The 17,500-nt window shown below is 45.3% G+C and overlaps 1 protein-coding gene across 4 annotated transcripts in view; it reads right to left on the bottom strand.

Annotated features, from left to right (window-relative positions):
- The window catches only part of LOC143039561 (leucine-rich repeat serine/threonine-protein kinase 1-like), a 154,446-nt gene extending 138,167 nt beyond the window's left edge, over nt 1-16,279 (bottom strand). For all 4 annotated transcript variants that reach the window (XM_076209767.1, XM_076209769.1, XM_076209770.1 and 1 more), the window contains exon 1: nt 15,934-16,279. In XM_076209767.1, coding sequence (XP_076065882.1) covers nt 15,934-16,009 — 76 coding nt within the window. In that variant the 5' untranslated portion in view covers nt 16,010-16,279. The remainder of the gene's footprint in view (nt 1-15,933) is intronic.
- Nucleotides 16,280-17,500: the final 1,221 nt, after the last annotated feature.

The following is a 17,500-nucleotide window of genomic DNA, read 5'->3' on the forward strand; positions in this document are numbered from 1 at the left end:
GAGGAGGAGGAGGAGGCAGCGGAGGAGGAGGAGGAGGAGGAGGAGGAGGAGGAGGAGGAGGAGGAGGCAGAGGAGGAACAAGAGGAGGAAGATGAACAGGATGAGTGGGATGGGGATAGAGAAGGAAGAGGAGGAGGAGGAGGAGGAGGAGGAGCCCTTCCTCTGAGGCTCATCCGTCCACGGACGGTGTCCCGGTGTGTAGCGTCCTTGGCTCACGTCACGAGGCGAGCGCCGGGTTCGAACCCTCACGGTGGTGGAGGAGGCAGACGACCTTCCTTTGAGCCCCTTCGGTACACCTGGTTGGCGCCAGGAGGCGGTTCCATCCCGTCTCTGGCGCCAGATGCCAAATCCAGGTTCATTACGGTTGGCGCCAGGCGATTTCCGTCGCCTCTCGCTTTCTCCCCCGCCCCCTCCTCCTCCTCCTCCCCCCGTATCCTCTTCTCCCTTACACTCATTCTCCTCCAAAACACACGCAACGCGCGCGTGCACACACACACACACACACACACACACACACATTCGCGCTTGTAAGCACATAGTCAGACGCGCACGTACACACACACACACACACACACGTTCGCGTTTGCAAACACATACATAGACAGACGCTGACATATACACACGTACACACACACGTACACGTACACACAAACACATTCGCGCTTGTAAGCACATAGTCAGACGCGCACGTACACACACACACACACGTTCGCGTTTGCAGACACATACATAGACAGACGCTGACATATACACACGTACACACACACGTACACGTACACACATGCACACACACACACGCACACGCACACACTGGTGCACAGGCGCGCGCACTCGGCCACAAAGGACATCCTTGAAGGAGCAGCTAGTTCCTTCGGGCGTCGCGTCGCGTCGGCGCGGAGCTCTGAAGGAGAGGAAACGACCGCAAGACGAACTCCTGAAAGAGTAAAAGGAGCAGGAGGAGGAAGAAGAGGAGGAGGAGGAAGAGGAGGAGGAGGAGAAGGAGGAGGAAGAGGGGCAGGAAGAAGAGGAGGAGGAGGAGGAGGAGGAAGAAGAGGAGGAGGAGGAAGAAGAGGAGGAGGAGGAGGAAGAGGGACAGGAAGAAGAAGAGGAGGAGGAGGAGGAGGAGGAGGAGGAAGGGCAGAAAGAAGAGGAGGAGTGGCAGGAAGAAGAGGAAGAGGAGGGAGATAGGCAGGAGGAAGAGGAAGAAGAGGAGAAGGGGGAAGTGAAAGTGTAGGATGAAGACCAGAAATAAGAAGGGGAGGTTGAGGAAGATAAAGAGGAAGACGAAGAGGAGGAGGAGGAGGAAGAGGAGGTGGAGTAGGATGAAGACTACAGATAAAAGGGTGAGGGTAAGGAGGAGGAAAGGAGAAGAAGGAGGAGAGGAGAAGGAGGAGGAAAGGAGGAGGAGGAGAGGAGGAGGAGGAGGAGAGGAGGAGGAGGAGGAGAGGAGGAGGAGGAGGAGGAAGAGGAGGAGAAGAAGGAAGAGGAAAGGAGAAGGAAGAGGAGAGGAGGAGGAGGAGTAGGAGGAGAGGGGGAGGAGAAGGAGGAGGAGGAGGAGGAGGAGGAGGAGGAGGAGGAGGAAGCATCTGGTCTCCTTCGCCGGCGCCGGTTGGGCAATAAACACTGTGCGAGGCCCCTCCTCCTCTTCTTCCTCTTCTTCCTCCTCTTCTTCCTCCTCTTCTTCTTCCTCCTCCTCCTCCTCCTCCTCCACCTCTTCTTCCTCTTCCTCCTCCTCCTCTTCCTCTGCCTCTCTTTTTTTCTTCTTCCTCCTCCTCCTCTTCCTCCTCCTCTTCTCTTCGTCTTCCTGCGCGTCTCCCCAGCGTACACACGATGCAAAGGATGATCACATTGTGGTGACCGTAAGGTCTGTGTGACCTGTAACTGTCTTGTTACCACGTCCATACACCTTAGTAACCTCCTAAACACACGCACACGTACACACACGCACACACACACACACACACACACACACACACACACGCACACAGACAGACATACACACACACACATACACACACACATGCACACACACATATACATACGCACGCGCACACACACACGCACACAGACACACACAAAACAAGACCTGGAATTTCTCTTAAAGGTACATTCTGCTCGGTACGATTATCGTTCAAACGATTGTCTACCGAACTAATTTTTTATTTTTATTTTTTAGCGATTTATTAAAAAACAAAGAATGATTGTTCTAAACAATCGTTTGATCGTTGAGCCACGAACGATCATCGCACCGAGCAAAAGGTAGCTTATGTCCATTCTATGCCATTGTTGTTCGTGGCGCCCCTACGGACCACATCCACACGGTAGTAAAATAAATGAATAAACAAATAAATAGATAAATAGAATATATCTGGAATGAATTAAAATGAAATTACATCTGACACAGGACAGAACATAGATGACACAGGATTCTGATGGTCTGTGTCATGTCGTGTCGTGTCAATTATGACACAGTAAGGTTCGCCCCCGTGGCGTGTGCCATATATGACACAGCGAAACAGCAGTCTATGTCACGTGACATATATGACACATCAAACTTTTCTCCCCGTGTCATGTATCATATATGACACACATTTAGCCAAATATGGGTCTCGCCAACGCGCGATATGGCGAAATGTAATAGGGCGAGATTCAACTTGAAGTGCAATTTGGCGAAACAAAATTAGGCGAAAAGCAATTTTTGGCGAAACAATTTGGCGAAACGGAATTTTTGGCGAAAATGGAAAAGTTCCGTCCTAGCCAGCCAAGCCACTTCCCATCTCGCCCCAAGCCAGTCTTCTCGTTTCCGGTCAAATCTGGACGAGAGCAAAACGTCAGAATGACATCAATTCTTGTCAAATCTACAAAAGGGGCAAGACAACATCGTCGACTCGGCCACACAAACGTCTTTTTGTTTATTTTTTTTTTTTTTTTTCGTTTTCTGTTTGCAATGTTAGTGTCACGCCCGTTCCTGTGAGCGGTGCAAATTGTCAGATGATTTTTCTTTGCTGTCTGAACGGGGCTGGAGGAGGAGGAAGAGGAGGAGGAAGAGGAGGAGGAGAATGGATTTCGTGTGTGTGTGTGTGTGTGTGTGTGTGTGTGTGTGTGTGTGTGTGTGTGTGTGTGTGTGTGTGTGTGTGTATTCACCACGGATCTGCTGCAGCCTCTTGTCGAGACAGCCAGACACCATCCTACGGCAGTGAGCTCAGAGCTCATTATTAGCAGATCTCTGGGTAGGTCTGAGACCACTCACACTCCACACACCGGGAATGCAAGGTCACAACTCCTTGACTAACGTCCCGTACCTACTCGCTGCTAGGTGAACAGGGTGTGTGTGTGTGTGTGTGTGTGTGTGTGTGTGTGTGTGTGTGTGTGTGTGTGTGTGTGTGTGTGTGTGCGTGTGTGTGTGGTCACGGCATTCACCATAGAGAGGACCATATACAGAGCTCTCATACGGGAAGGTAATAGCTGTCAGTCACGAGTCCAACACATGATCCAAGACCACAGTGCATCACACACACACGCATACACTTGCTGGTGTAGTGGTTAGCTTCTCGAATTTCTACGTTGTGGTGCAGCGTTCGAGTCGCGTTCAAGGCGAGAAGAGCTTTTACTAATACCGCAAGTCACTGATATCTTCAAGTAAATCATTACCGTCTTTACTGTGTCTGTTTGTCTGTCTGTCAAGGTTCTTGAAACTGTTTGTTATCTTCGGCCGTAAAGTTGCCGTTTTTTATCTTTGGCGCTCAGGTCGTTAGGGTCAAACATTTGTTGATTCTTCGCTGACACGAAGGTCAGTAACGACCACAAACGGCTTTCGTGACGTCATGTCGTCTTTCACGGAAAACCATTTCCGTTCAAACATGTTTTATGGAGGAAAAACAGTGAAAAAAAACTAAATTATTTAGAATTAATTAAAAGGAAAGGAAAGATGTTTACATATTCTTTTGATACCATAGATTTTTTTCGTTGAAATCATCGTATGACAAAGAATCAAATCTAATTTTGTGACGTCATGTCGTCCTTCATGAAATATCATTCCCGCTCAAACATATTTTATGGAGAAAAAAGTTAATCTGAATAAAGACGGAAACGATCTAAAACCAATTAAAAGGAAAGGGAAGATATATAAATATTCTTTTGACGCCATAGTTTCTTTCGTCAAAATTATCATAGGGCAAAGAATCAAATCGAATGTTGTGACGTCATGTCGTCTTTCCGGTATGAAAAAAAGAACGGATTTTGTGACGTCATGTCGTCCTTCCGGTATGAAAAAAGAACGGATTTTGTGACGTCATGTCGTCCTTCCGGTATGAAAAAAAGAACGGATTTTGTGACGTCATGTCGTCCTTCTGGTATGAAAAAGAACTGATTTTGTGACGTCATGTCCTTTCGGTATGAACAACGGATTTTGTGACGTCATGTCGTTTCTTCGGTATGAAAAAGAACGGATTTTGTGACGTCGTGTCGTTTTTACTAGCATGTTTTGTGATGTCATGTCGTCTTTGATATCATATCTCCCCTGTTTGGTGGGGTTAATTCCTTTCCCAAGTTTTATGATACAGACCAACATAAGCGATTCGTGATTTTTTTTATCCAATTTGTCCTCAGACAATTTTATTTCAGCTAAAGCAAAGCTTCCACATTAAAAAAGAAAAAATATCAATACAATAACACTTACAATTATCATAATTACTTCATGATTATATCATTATTACTGTCACACACACACACACACACACAGACACACACACACACACACACACAAACACACACACACACAGACTGTCACAACGGCGGTGCGGGTTCGAATCCTGCCCAGGGCTGAAATAATTTCAGTATCGCTGCGCTTCGAGTCGTTACTCCAGATCTCGCGGGCGGGGAGCTGGGTATGTGTGTGCGTGTAAGGTCACAGCATCACCCACAGATTGGTCATATACGAGCTCTGAACTCTCTTCCAGGAGGAAAAAGAGCTGTCGATCACGAGTCCAACATGTGATCCAAAGACAATGGTGAATCACAGACACACAAACACACACATACTCTCTCTCTCTCTCTCTCTCTCTCTCTCACACACACACACACACACACACACACACACAGTTCTATAGTTCTTGTGGCATGAAAGTGGATAATGGAGGGAATGAAGGAAGATGATGCTACTTGGTTAGACGGGAGCGAGCGAGCGAGCGACCTGATTAATGAGCGCCTCAGGAATGTCAGAAGGCCATTGCGTCTCTATCATCACGTCTCTACAAAATTTCTCCTTCATGCTATCTCAGTCTGGATAGTGTATAGCCTACACACACACACACACACACACACACACACACACACACAATGTATATATATATATATATATATATATATATATATATATATATATCACGGTTGAAGAATGTAGTAGCACATTTGTAAATCAAAACTAAAGGCGCAGTCGGAGCAGAAGAAAAAACTGAAAAAGGGGTGTCTATATATTTCGACTGTAAGCTACAGTACCCTCCTCTCTTTCTGTACTACTGAAGAGGGCTGTGGCTTATAGTCGAAATATATAGACTCACCGTTTCCAGGCCTTTCTTCTGCCTCGACTGTGGATTTAGTTTTGATATACGTATATGTATGTATGTATGTATGTATGTGTGTGTGTGTATGTATGTGTGTGTGTGTGTGTGTGTGTGCGTGGTGGCGGTAGGGTTGGTTGGGGAGAGTGTGGGGGGGGGTTGTCGTACCTATGCAAAGATTTCTTCAAGTGTAGTGGAGAACCCTCAAAGAAAAGTCAAAATTTTTGTCACATTTCTTGGAACCTTTGAGGACTCGTATCTAGAAAAAAGAGAGAGAGAGAGAGAGAGAGAGAGAGAGAGAGAGAGAGAGAGAGAGAGAGAGAGAGAGAGAGAGAGGAAAGAGAGTACAGTACACTCCATATTCGCCCACCACTTCACCTTCCCTCCCACACCACACCCTTCCATCTTCTCCATCAATCCCTAAGACCATCTTTATCTCTCTTTCTTTCTCTCTCTCTCTCTATTTTTCCTCTGTCTCTGTCTCTCTCTCACCTTTTCCTTTCCTTATTTCCTTTTCCTCTTTCTCTCTCCTTTCCCCCCTCTCTCTCTATGTTTCTCTCTCCTTTTCCTGTATCTCCCTCTCTCCTTTTCCTCTCTCTCTCTCTCTCTCTCTCACACCTTTTCCTTTCCTTATTTCCTTTTCCTCTTTCCCTCTCCTTTCCCCCCTCTATCTCTATGTTTCTCTCTCCTTTTCCTGTATCTCCCTCTCTCCTTTTCCTCTCTCTCTCTCTCTCTCTCCTCTCTCGTCCCCTCCGTGAGCATCACACGGACCACCACCACGGCGGACTCTTCAGTTCTCGAACAAGAAAATGGCGGAGATAAGGAAAGATTAAAACGACGGAGGGGAAGGGGGGGAGGAGAAGGAAGAGGATGATGATGATGAAGAGAAAGAGGAGAGGGAAGAGGATGGGGAGGAGGAGGAAGAGAAGGAGAAGGAGGATGTGGAGAAATTTAAAAATTAAAAGAAAAAAATACAAAACAGATATAATACCGAAAACACACACACACACACACACACACACACACACACACACACACATATATATACACACACACACACACATATGTATATATATATATATATATATATATATAAATATATGTATATATATATATATATATATATATATATATATATATATAACACGGATAAGTGTCGTAGACAGGGGCATAGAACCGGGGACCACGAGTGTAGGCCTAACTTTATATTGTAATTAGGTAGGAAAATTAGGTTAACCCAATCGTTTGTGCGCGCGCACGCACACACACACACACAAACACACACACGCAGATACACATACGCACACACACACAAACACACACACGCAGATACACATACGCACACACACACAAGAGTTTCTCGATAGTTAAATGGAAAGTTACAGAAAACGGGATATGTAACGAGAAAAAGTAAAAATGGGAAGACAGAGAGTTATGAAAGAAAAAGATGGAAAGAGGGAAGCGGGAGAGAGCAAAAAAAAGAGAGGCCGGAAAGAGAAAGAGAGAAAAAAGAGAAACTCAATCAAGGATGAAGGAAGATGAGAAAATGAAAGAAAGAAAAGAGGAAAGGAGACAGAGAGAGAAAGAGAGAGAGATAGAGAGAGAGGAAGGAGGAAGAGGAAAGAGAAGGATGATAAAAAAGAGAAGACATATTAGGACATAGCGAAGTTGAATAAAAAAAAGGAGGAGGAAGATGAGGAAGAGGAAGAGGGGATGGGAGGATGGGTAGGAAGAGGGGAAGGAAGAGTGGAAAGGGGATAAAGGGTAGGACTAGGACGAGGAGGAATAGGAATAGGAGGAGGAGGAGGAGGGGGGGGAAGAAGAGGAGGAAAAGAAATAGTAGTACACAAGGGAACACAAGTGAAGAACAAAGAACAGCAGGAGGCCTACTGGCCCTAACGAGGCTGTTTGTGTTAACCATACTAAGCTACAATGAAGAAAACAGGGCAACTAGGCGAAAGAAGAACTAACACTACTGCTACCACTATCATATCCAATTACAATTAGATTCCGGGCTGTCGGATCTTTTATTGGAAAGGATAATATTTCATTTGCGGATTAGAGTCCAAATATTTATCTAAGCGATTTTTTTAATGTTGTCATGGTGTTACTTTCAACGACGGTGAAAGGTAACGAATTCCACACATAAACAACCCGGTTAAAGAAAATGTACTTAATTTCAATCGAGGAAAACCTTTTGCCAATTACTTTAAAACCGTGACGTCTTCTTGCATTTGATTGGTCTAATGAAAAGTAACCTTCGACACAGATGTTGTCAGAGCCTTTGAACATAGAAACAGGAGGAGGAGGAGGAGGAGGAGGAGGAGAAACAGGAGTAGCGGGAGGAGGAAAAGGTGTACAAGGACGAGGAGGAGGAGGAGGAGGAAAAGAAATAGTAGTAGCAGAAGGAGGATGAATGAGAAGGAAAAGGAGGAGGAGGAGGAAGAGAAACAGGAGTAGCAGGAGGAGGAAGTGGAGTAGGAGGAAGAGGAGGAGGAGGAAGAGGAGGAGGAGGAAGAGGAGTAGGAGGAAGAGGAGGAAAAGGAAGAGGAAAAGAAACAGGAGTAGCGGGAGGAGGAAGAGGTGTACAAGGACGAGGAGGAGGAGGAGGAGGAGGAGGAGGAGGAGGAGGAAGAGGAAAAGAAATAGTAGTAGCAGAAGGAGGATGAAGAGAAGGAAAAGGAGGAAAGGGAGGAGGAGGAGGAAGAGAAACAGGGGTAGCAGGAGGAGGAAGAGGAGTAGGAGGAAGAGGAGGAGGAGGAGGAGGAGGAAGATGAGGAAAAGGAAGAGGACAAGAAATAGGAGTAGGAGGAGTGGGAGGAGGAATAGGAGGAGGAGGAGGGGGAGGAAAAGAAACAGGAGTAGCAGAAGGAGGAAGAGGAGTAGGAGGACGAGGAGGAGGAAGAAAAGGAGGAAAAGAAATAGTAGTTGCAGGAGGAGGAGGAAGAGGAGAAGGAGGAAGAAAAGAAATAGGAGTAGCAGGAGGAGGAAGAGGAGTAGGAGGAGGAGGAAGAACGAAGGAGGAGAGAAGGAGGAAGATTAGGAGGAACCTTAACGTCTCTTGTTGGAGTGAGTGGAGGCCGAGGGCGATGTGTGGAGGACGAGGTGGGCGTCGGGCAAGTGGAGTGCGTGGCAGGTGGAGGACGTGGAGTGGAGTGGGGTGGAGGGTGTGGTCTTGCGGGAATGGACTACAATCTATTTCGACTCTATTGAAGGTCGTCCAGCCACTACCCTAGGGTCGCCCGGCGCCTTTGGGCCTCGGATCTTGACGTAGGGGGGGGGGTCCGTGGGGGGCCACCTACGGGGGGCCCAAGCGTGGGGTCGCGACCCCGAATTGAAAGGGAGTTAGTGGATGCAAAGCGATTAAAGTTAGTGATGACCACGAAGTGGGAAGTGAGAAACCTGTGGTAGGGGAAGCCCTGTCAGTTGCGGCGAGCCGCTGATTTTTTTTTTTTTTTTGCCGACGTTTGGGTCGCCTCCCCGCCTGGCCAGGGCTGTCGGGAACCAAGGGCTACCGAGCATATGACACACCTTGAAGATTTTGTTCTGACTATAACAAGGCAATTTTATTCATCTTAGAGGAATGCATCGATAATCAATCTAGATTTTATTATATCATCTATCCTAGAACTACCGAAGGACATATATGAGACATCATTATATATATATATATATATATATATATATATATATATATATATATATATATATATATAATCTGTATGATAAATGAAGGCAATTACATGCATTTATTCGTGCGCCCGAGGCCAGTCGCAGAAAATAACGTTCAGGCTGTGTAAAGAGTGTTCATTTTGGTGTCGTGAAAAAGGGACGAACAGAACGATAAAAAAAAAAGATAAAGATAGATAAAAAATAACATAAACAAAAGAACATTAAAATAAATTAAAAGAATAAACCTAATAAATTATTATAGATAATAAAAACTTAATAAATAAATAGGTGAATGAATTAGAAAAAGAAAACAAATACATACAGAGAATTACAAAACAAAAAAATAAATAAAAGAAATGAGTAGATAAATAAATAAGAAAAAATAATAGGAAAAGCTGAACCCACTAAACATAGGCCCTGTTCACATTAGCGGTTTGAACCGCTCAGCTACAATGTAAGTTAATAGAGGCGTTCACAACGGCGCAATTTTTCCTTGAATACCAGGTACCACCGCGGTTTCCGCCCGGTTAAAACCGTTAGTGTGAACAGGGCTTTATTGTAGCTGTTGATAATGTAAACCTTCGTATTCAGTAGCCTTCGCGTTATCTACAGAATATAAAACAGAGAGAGAGAGAGAGAGAGAGAGAGAGAGAGAGAGAGAGAGAGAGAGAGAGAGAGAGAGAGAGAGAACAATGAAAGCTAATGTACAAACCGTAATGTCTGACAGTAGGTAAACTTTCATTGAATTATGTTTGTTTTCTTTTAATGTAGAGCTTGTTCGGAAAACGAATCTTTCTGACACTGTCTCTCTCTCTCTCTCTCTCTCTCTCTCTCTCTGTCTCTCTCTCTTGGTCGCAAGACATTTCCCGTTCTGGTTCGTTCGCTGAAAATGGATTCTGACGTCAAATGCGACATCATCTAACCACAAAAAGACCGTGGCAGACACCATTTCCCATTGTGACGTCATTTACGTGACGTCATCATTTTTGTGACGTCATCAGTTCTCCCGAAAGTCCCTATCGTGGCAACGTGACGTCACAATTTTAGCCGAAGATGCCGACAGAACTTACCGTGACGTCATTATTCTATGATTGAGAAAGTGACGTCACTTGTCTGTAGCCTAATTTCTTTGACGTCACTTGTCTATTACGTCATTTCTTGCGACGTCACATTTATGACGTCAATCAATTTTGACGTCACTTATATATGTCATATTTTTATGACAATGTCGCCCGAAGGTAACGTCAGATCTGTGATGTCATTTTCCTCCAACAGGTAGTTACAGCCCGCCACCTTGGCCTTAAGTATTTGGATAGCCTAGGCAAGTAGCAGTCGCAGGTGCAGATAGTTCTTGTGTGTGTGTGTGTGTGTGTGTGTGTGTGTGTGTGTGTGTGTGTGTGTGTGTGTGTGTGTGTGTGTGTGTGTGTGTGTGTGTGTGTGTTTTATCGGAACTTAAATTTTCGAAAAAAAAAAAATATATATATATATATATATATATATATATACATATATATATATATGTATGTATAACATAAAATAAATAAACAAATAAATAATAATAACTAGAGACTTGGAGACCCGAGAGGCCCTCTGGAGTGTTTCGTGGTGGCCATTTCCCAGAAGCGTTTTTGTAAACAAAAAAGTGGAGGAGATTTTCGATTTTTGGAAAATATTCCCAATAACAGAGAGAGAACTGTGGCTACTCAAGCAGTTCGGGGTGGATGCAGGCGCTGGAGCAAAGGGTGGAAGAATGTGGAAAATATGTGGAAGAGAAATCGCTGTGTAGGTGGTGAAAGTGACGGTGGTGGTGATGATGGTAGTACTGGTGGAAATGGTGGTGGTTGTGATAACGGTGGTGAAAGTGGTGCTGACAGAGTGGATGATGTTGGTGGTAGAGGTGATAGTAGTGGTGGAAATGGTGGAGATGGTGATAACAGTGGTGAAAATGGTGCTGAGAGAGTGGACGATGTTGGTGGTGGTGGTGATAATGGTGGTGAAAGTAATGCTGACATAGTGGACGATGCTGGTGGTGGTGGTGATAAAGGTGGTAAAAGTGGTGCCGACAGAATGGACGATGCTGGTGGTGATAGTGGTGGTGGTGATAGTGGAAATGGTGTTGGTGGTGATAACAGTGGTGAAAATGGTGCTGACAAAGTGGACGATGTTGGTGATGGTGATAGTGGTGAGAATGGAGGTGGTGGTGAAAATGGTGCTGACAAAGTGGACGATGTTGGTGATGGTGATAGTGGTGAGAATGGAGGTGGTGGTGATAATAGTGGTGAAAATGGTGATGACAGAGTGGACGATGGTGGTGGTGATGGTGATGATGGTAGTGGTAGTGGAAATGGTGGTGGTGGTGCCAAATGGTGTCAGGAGTGGTAGTTTATGGTGTTATCCCCACGAGTCGGCGGTGCAAGCCACGGACACATTCAATATTTACACATTTGCAGCCATGTTTGCTCTGGGAATGCTTCCCACCGCACGCCCACCATCACCACCTCTCACGCCCACAATCGCCAACACTACCGCACGCCCACAATCACCACCACTACCGCACGCCCACAATCACCAATTCTCATGCCCACAATCACTCTCTATGCCCACAATCACCACTACTCACGCCCACACTCTCTACGCCCACAATCACCACTCTCCACGCCCACAATCATCTCTCCTCACGCCCACAATAATCCTACTCACGCCCACAATCACCATTCTCCACGCCCACAATCACCATTTCTTACGCCCACAATCATTACTCCCCCACGGCCACAATCACCTCCCTCCACGCCCAGAATCGCCACTCTCGACGCCCACATTCAGCAACCTAACGCCCACGATCACCACCTCTCATACCCACAATCACCACTTCTCACGCCCACAATCACTACTTCTCACGCCCACAATCGCAACTTCTCACACCTCCAATCACCACATCTCACGCCCACAACCATTACTTCTCACGCCCACAATCATTACTTCTCACGCCCACAATCATTACTTCTCACGCCCACAATCATTACTTCTCACGCCCACATCACTACTTCTCACACCGACAACCATTACTTCTCACGCCCACAACCATTACTTCTCACGCCCACAATCATTACTTCTCACACCCACAATCATTACTTCTCACGCCCACAATCATCACTTCTCACGCCCACAATCGTTACTTCTCACGCCCACAATCCTTTTTACAGCCTTGTTCCACGTGCCGCCCATGGATGAGATTTTGACGAAACCCCCCGATCGCAATTAGCCGAATGAATGGGTCAACATTTATCAGGGGGACATTATAAAGTGACCCAACATGACACGGAAGAATGACCATCCACTGACCCGTGGTTCTACTATTCGAGTAACAGCAGGGTAACCACGTTACTAAAAACGATGATTAACGATGATTAACAGTCACGATGATTAACAGTCACTAAAAAAAAAAAAAAAAAAAAAAAAAAAATAATAATAATAATAATAATAATGAATAAAAAGGACATAAGCCATAGGCTTGTCCACGTAAAAGGGAAAAAGGACAGCAGGACACCATTGCACAAAGGCTAGAGATTGCCTTAATGAACAGCAATCAAGGGAAACTGGCACACGCCCCCCCCCATCCCTCCCACTCCCTCCCCCCCCGTCAATAGTTACTGTTCCAACGAGAACAATAACAGAGAACAAATTCAGCTGGTCGACTTTAATTTATTCATTTATTTGTTTTTTGTTGACATTTATTCATTGCCATGTCAATCATATATTCATTTATTTATTTATCAACAAAATCAGTCCTGGACGACCAAATGCGCCAACATTCATTTATTAATCTGTCTTATTCATTCATTTATTCATTTACTCATAAATTCATTCGTTGTTTGCTTATTTAATTATTCATTTAATAACAAACTCTCTCTCGACAGCTTATCCCAGTGAAACGCCTTCCATACCTCGTGGTTCTGTTCCTACTTGTTGTTGACTCCAAGTGTTTTCATTCGTCTCGGAGTATACGGGGTTGGGAATCGAACCCCGGACGCTTCCTTCCCGGCGGTTTGTTATGTACGATGCTGGTGGTGGTGGTGATAAAGGTGGTAAAAGTGGTGCCGACAGAATGGACGATGCTGGTGGTGATAGTGGTGGTGGTGATAGTGGTGGTGATAGTGGCGGTGGTAATAATGGAAGTGGTGTTGGTGGTGACAACAGTGGTGAAAATGGTGCTGACAAAGTGGACGATGTTGGTGATGGTGATAGTGGTGAAAATGGAGGTGGTGGTGATAATAGTGGTGAAAATGGTGATGACAGAGTGGGCGATGGTGGTGGTGATGGTGATGATGGTAGTGGTAGTGGAAATGGTGGTGGTGGTGCCAAATGGTGTCAGGAGTGGTAGTTTATGGTGTCATCCCACACAATACGGACGCGTCCAGATTCATTACGTCATCGAGTTCGATCTGCGACAGGCGGCACTTAACCTGGTTGACGTGGTTAATCCGTCTGCTGCCGTCAGGTGATTTTATTCAGCTGAGGGGGGGGGGAGACCCTACGAGCCCAATGGATTCACCATTTTCCCGTCCTCTATAGATTTTATTCAGGCTAATGCTAGGGCCACATTATTCAGCCAAGGAATAGACCCAGAGCAATGTAAATATATACAAACACACAAACACATACATATACATATATAAGTATATATATATGTATATATATATGTATATATATATGTATATATATATATATATATATATATATATATCATTACCAAGCCAGATTAAGCCCCCTTGGTTAGGCGCAGAGACTTAGTGTCCTTCAAGGATAGGCAGGTCCTGCATTGGACCATTAGGTCTGAGCTAATATATATATATATATATATATATATATATATACATGTTATATATATATATATATATATATATATACATGTGTGTGTGTGTGTGTGTGTGTGTGTGTGTGTGTGTGTGAGTGTCTGTGTGTGTGTGTGTGTGCGTGTGTGCTCGCGCGTAGGCACACCAAATAATTAATGCGTTAACCGCAAACTCATATACATAAGGAAGCACACACACACACACACATAAATACACACAAATGGAAGACAGCGTTCTGTACCACATCATCCGTAACGGCCAAGCCAGCCAATGAAAGAGCTCACCCGAATGGTAATTGGCACTCCCGTGGCACGCACACACTAACAAGGCGAGTGGCACGCATTGTGGCACACACACACACAAACAAGGCAAGTGGCACGCACTGTGGCACACACGCACACACACACACACACACACTCACACACACACACACACACTCACACACACACACACACACACACACACACACACACACACACACTCACACACACACACACACGCACACAAGGAAGGCGAGTGGCACGCATTGTGGCACTCAGTGCCCTCGAAAGGTGCCACCAGCATTGGCATCTCTGACACTGAACAGGGCGAGGGGCTTACGCCAAGAGACGCTTAGCCGCGTCACGAGCCGTCACCTTTGCCTCATGTACATAGAGAGCCTACAGTAGTTGCTGGGTAATTTTTTTTTTAATAATCTCCCGGCTGGTTTCGTTCATTTGCAACTAATATTGCCTTTAACTGCCGCCAGGTGATTTTATTCAACATCACGAGGTACTGGCAGCCTGGGCAGCTCGCACACTGACACAACCAGTTGCATGAAACCAATTGCTTACGACGCCGCAACCAGTTGCACTGCTTTTGTCCTTCAAGAAAATATCGAACCGAATGGGACACTAAGAAGACCCATTTACTACAAAGTAGATAAAAGAAAAAATATATAAATGATAATAATATTAATGATAATATAATAAATTGCGTACGATCGGTTTCGTGCAACTGGTTGCGTCGATGTGCGAGCTACTCAGGCGATTTTATTCATCCAAGGATAACCCTCTCCCGCAACGGGAAGGGGGTTTAACCAACTCGATTGACCCTCTCACTACAAGATATTCAATGTATTTATTCTGGCTGTTGTCAAGATTTAAGGTACTCACGGGACCTGATCCTAGTTGACGTCACGTCGTTCAAGGGCACACTTACCTGTAAAGAAAAGGGAAAAGTTTATATATTTCATTCTGGCTAACGTTGGACGATGGTATTCATGTTTGTGCCCGTGGGAGCTCCGAGAACATGACACGTTGTGTGACAATCTTAGGACTGAAATGTTTATCTTTATACCTATTTATTTTTATATTTCATTTGTTTATTTTTTGTCCTAAAAATAACGTTTTAGACTTTATCATATTCGTCTATCCATTCCTTTATTCAATTTTTATTCAACTTGTTTCCGAACGAGTAAAAAAAGATATCTTGTCAGGCACTATTAACCTACGCAAACACACACACAGTAGGTACACCACGAACAGCCCTTTATCCAGACCTGTTCTTGAAAAAAAAAAAAAAACACGGAGTACTTGTGACCTTTGCCAAACAAAGGGCGACCTCACAAAGGTTCCTGGGACTAAGGATTTCCTTTACACGATTAAACTAATATTTCATGTGTTTAATAAACTAGGTATAATAGCACATAACAATAATGATAATGATAATAAAAATTATAATAACAACAACAATAACAATATAAATGATAATATCAATATCAATAATAATCATAATAACAATAATAACAGAGGGCACATTCTGGGTATAATGATAATACTCAAGAGTACTTAAACCCTGATCCTACTTACATGGGTCGTGGATGTGACGTAGTATGGCATCGTACTTTGGCACCAGCGGCTGCTGCTGGGCGTGGAAGGGCCACATCGTGCCTTCGTGGCTCCTGGGCCCTTAGGTCATTCTCGCGGTGCCGGCGCCGCCGACGACTCGAACTGACTTGGCACTCACTTGGCACTCACTTGGCACTTGACGCCAGAAGGGCCCCGCGCGCGCGAGACTCTAGTGCCTCACATTTTGGTCACGTGTTATTTGGTCTATTACTATTATTATTATTGTTTCTTTTGTTTTGGGGGCGGGGAATGTTCTATTTATTATTTTTTCTGTTCTCAAAAAGGACCTGTTGGGGGGGAAATGTCTCTGTAAAAGAAGGGTTGTTGGTGTTATAATACGAGGCAGAATGCGATAATGAAAACGAAGATGAAAAAAAAATTGTCTTCCGCGTCTATGTCCACCATAGGATAGCCCGGGCAAGTGGCAGTCATATACATACATTTATATATACATGATGATGATGATGATGATCGCTTTAACGTCACGAAATTCCCCCTATCAGGGGGCTAGGACGGCGCCCCTTACAGAAGATTTTGTAGCGTGGAATTCAATGAACCATACCCTTGGTTCAACTCGCCGATGGCAGAGTTCGAACGGCCATCACCTCGACCTACATCGCAAGGAGCGATGCCCTAAACCCCTCGGCTCGCACATTTCTGTACTTCCACCATGAGGCGCTTAACTGCGCCCGAAAGCCGTCTCCTTTCGAAGTGGCAGCTGTTGGGGATCGAACCCAGGTCCTTGAAAACGACGGGGCGAGGTCGAAGACGATTGTGAGGAGAGAATTGGGGGAAAAGAGAGGAGAGAGACAGAGAGAGAGAGAGAAAGAGAGAGGGGGAATGGAGAGGAGAGAGGGAGAGAGATGGGGAGGGGAGAGAGAGAGAGAGAGAGAGAGAGAGAGAGAGAGAGAGAGAGAGAGAGAGAGAGAGAGAGAGAGAGAGAGAGGGAGGGGAGGAGAGAGAGAGGAGAAACAGGTGAGAGGTTGGGAGCGATGGGGAGAAGAGGAGGGAGAGGAGGAAGAAGAGGTGGGAAGAAAAGAGGAGGAGAGGAAAGCAAGAGGAACAGGGAGATACTGGGAGGGGGGGCAGAGGAGGAAATGGTAAGAAGAAAAGAAGAGGGAGAGGAAGAGGGGGAAAGGTGGAGAAAGGAGAGGGGAGAAGGAGAAGAAGAGATGGAAAGAAGAGAGGTAAAGAGAGGAGGAGGAAATGGTAAGAAAAGAGGAGGAGAAGGGATGGAGAGGATAGGGGAAGGGGAGAGGGGAGGGGAGAATGGGGGAAGGGATGGGGGGAAGGGGGGAGGTTGAGGTAAGAGTTAGGGAAGAAGGTAAATCCACTTACCTGCTTGTTCTGGACTTGATTATGAGTTTCGCCAAAACATGATTAGGAAGAAAACACGACATTACAAACTCCACTACAAGTTTTACACTCACGCACACGCATGTGCGTACGTACAAACACGCGACTGTGTGTGTGTGTGTGTGTGTGTGTGTGTGTGTGTGTGTGTGTGTGTGTGTGTGTGTGTGTGTGT

This window comes from Oratosquilla oratoria, chromosome 26 (genome assembly GCF_046742065.1).
Source record: "Oratosquilla oratoria isolate Oo_2021 chromosome 26, ASM4674206v1, whole genome shotgun sequence".
In the NCBI taxonomy this organism is placed as follows: domain Eukaryota; kingdom Metazoa; phylum Arthropoda; class Malacostraca; order Stomatopoda; family Squillidae; genus Oratosquilla; species Oratosquilla oratoria.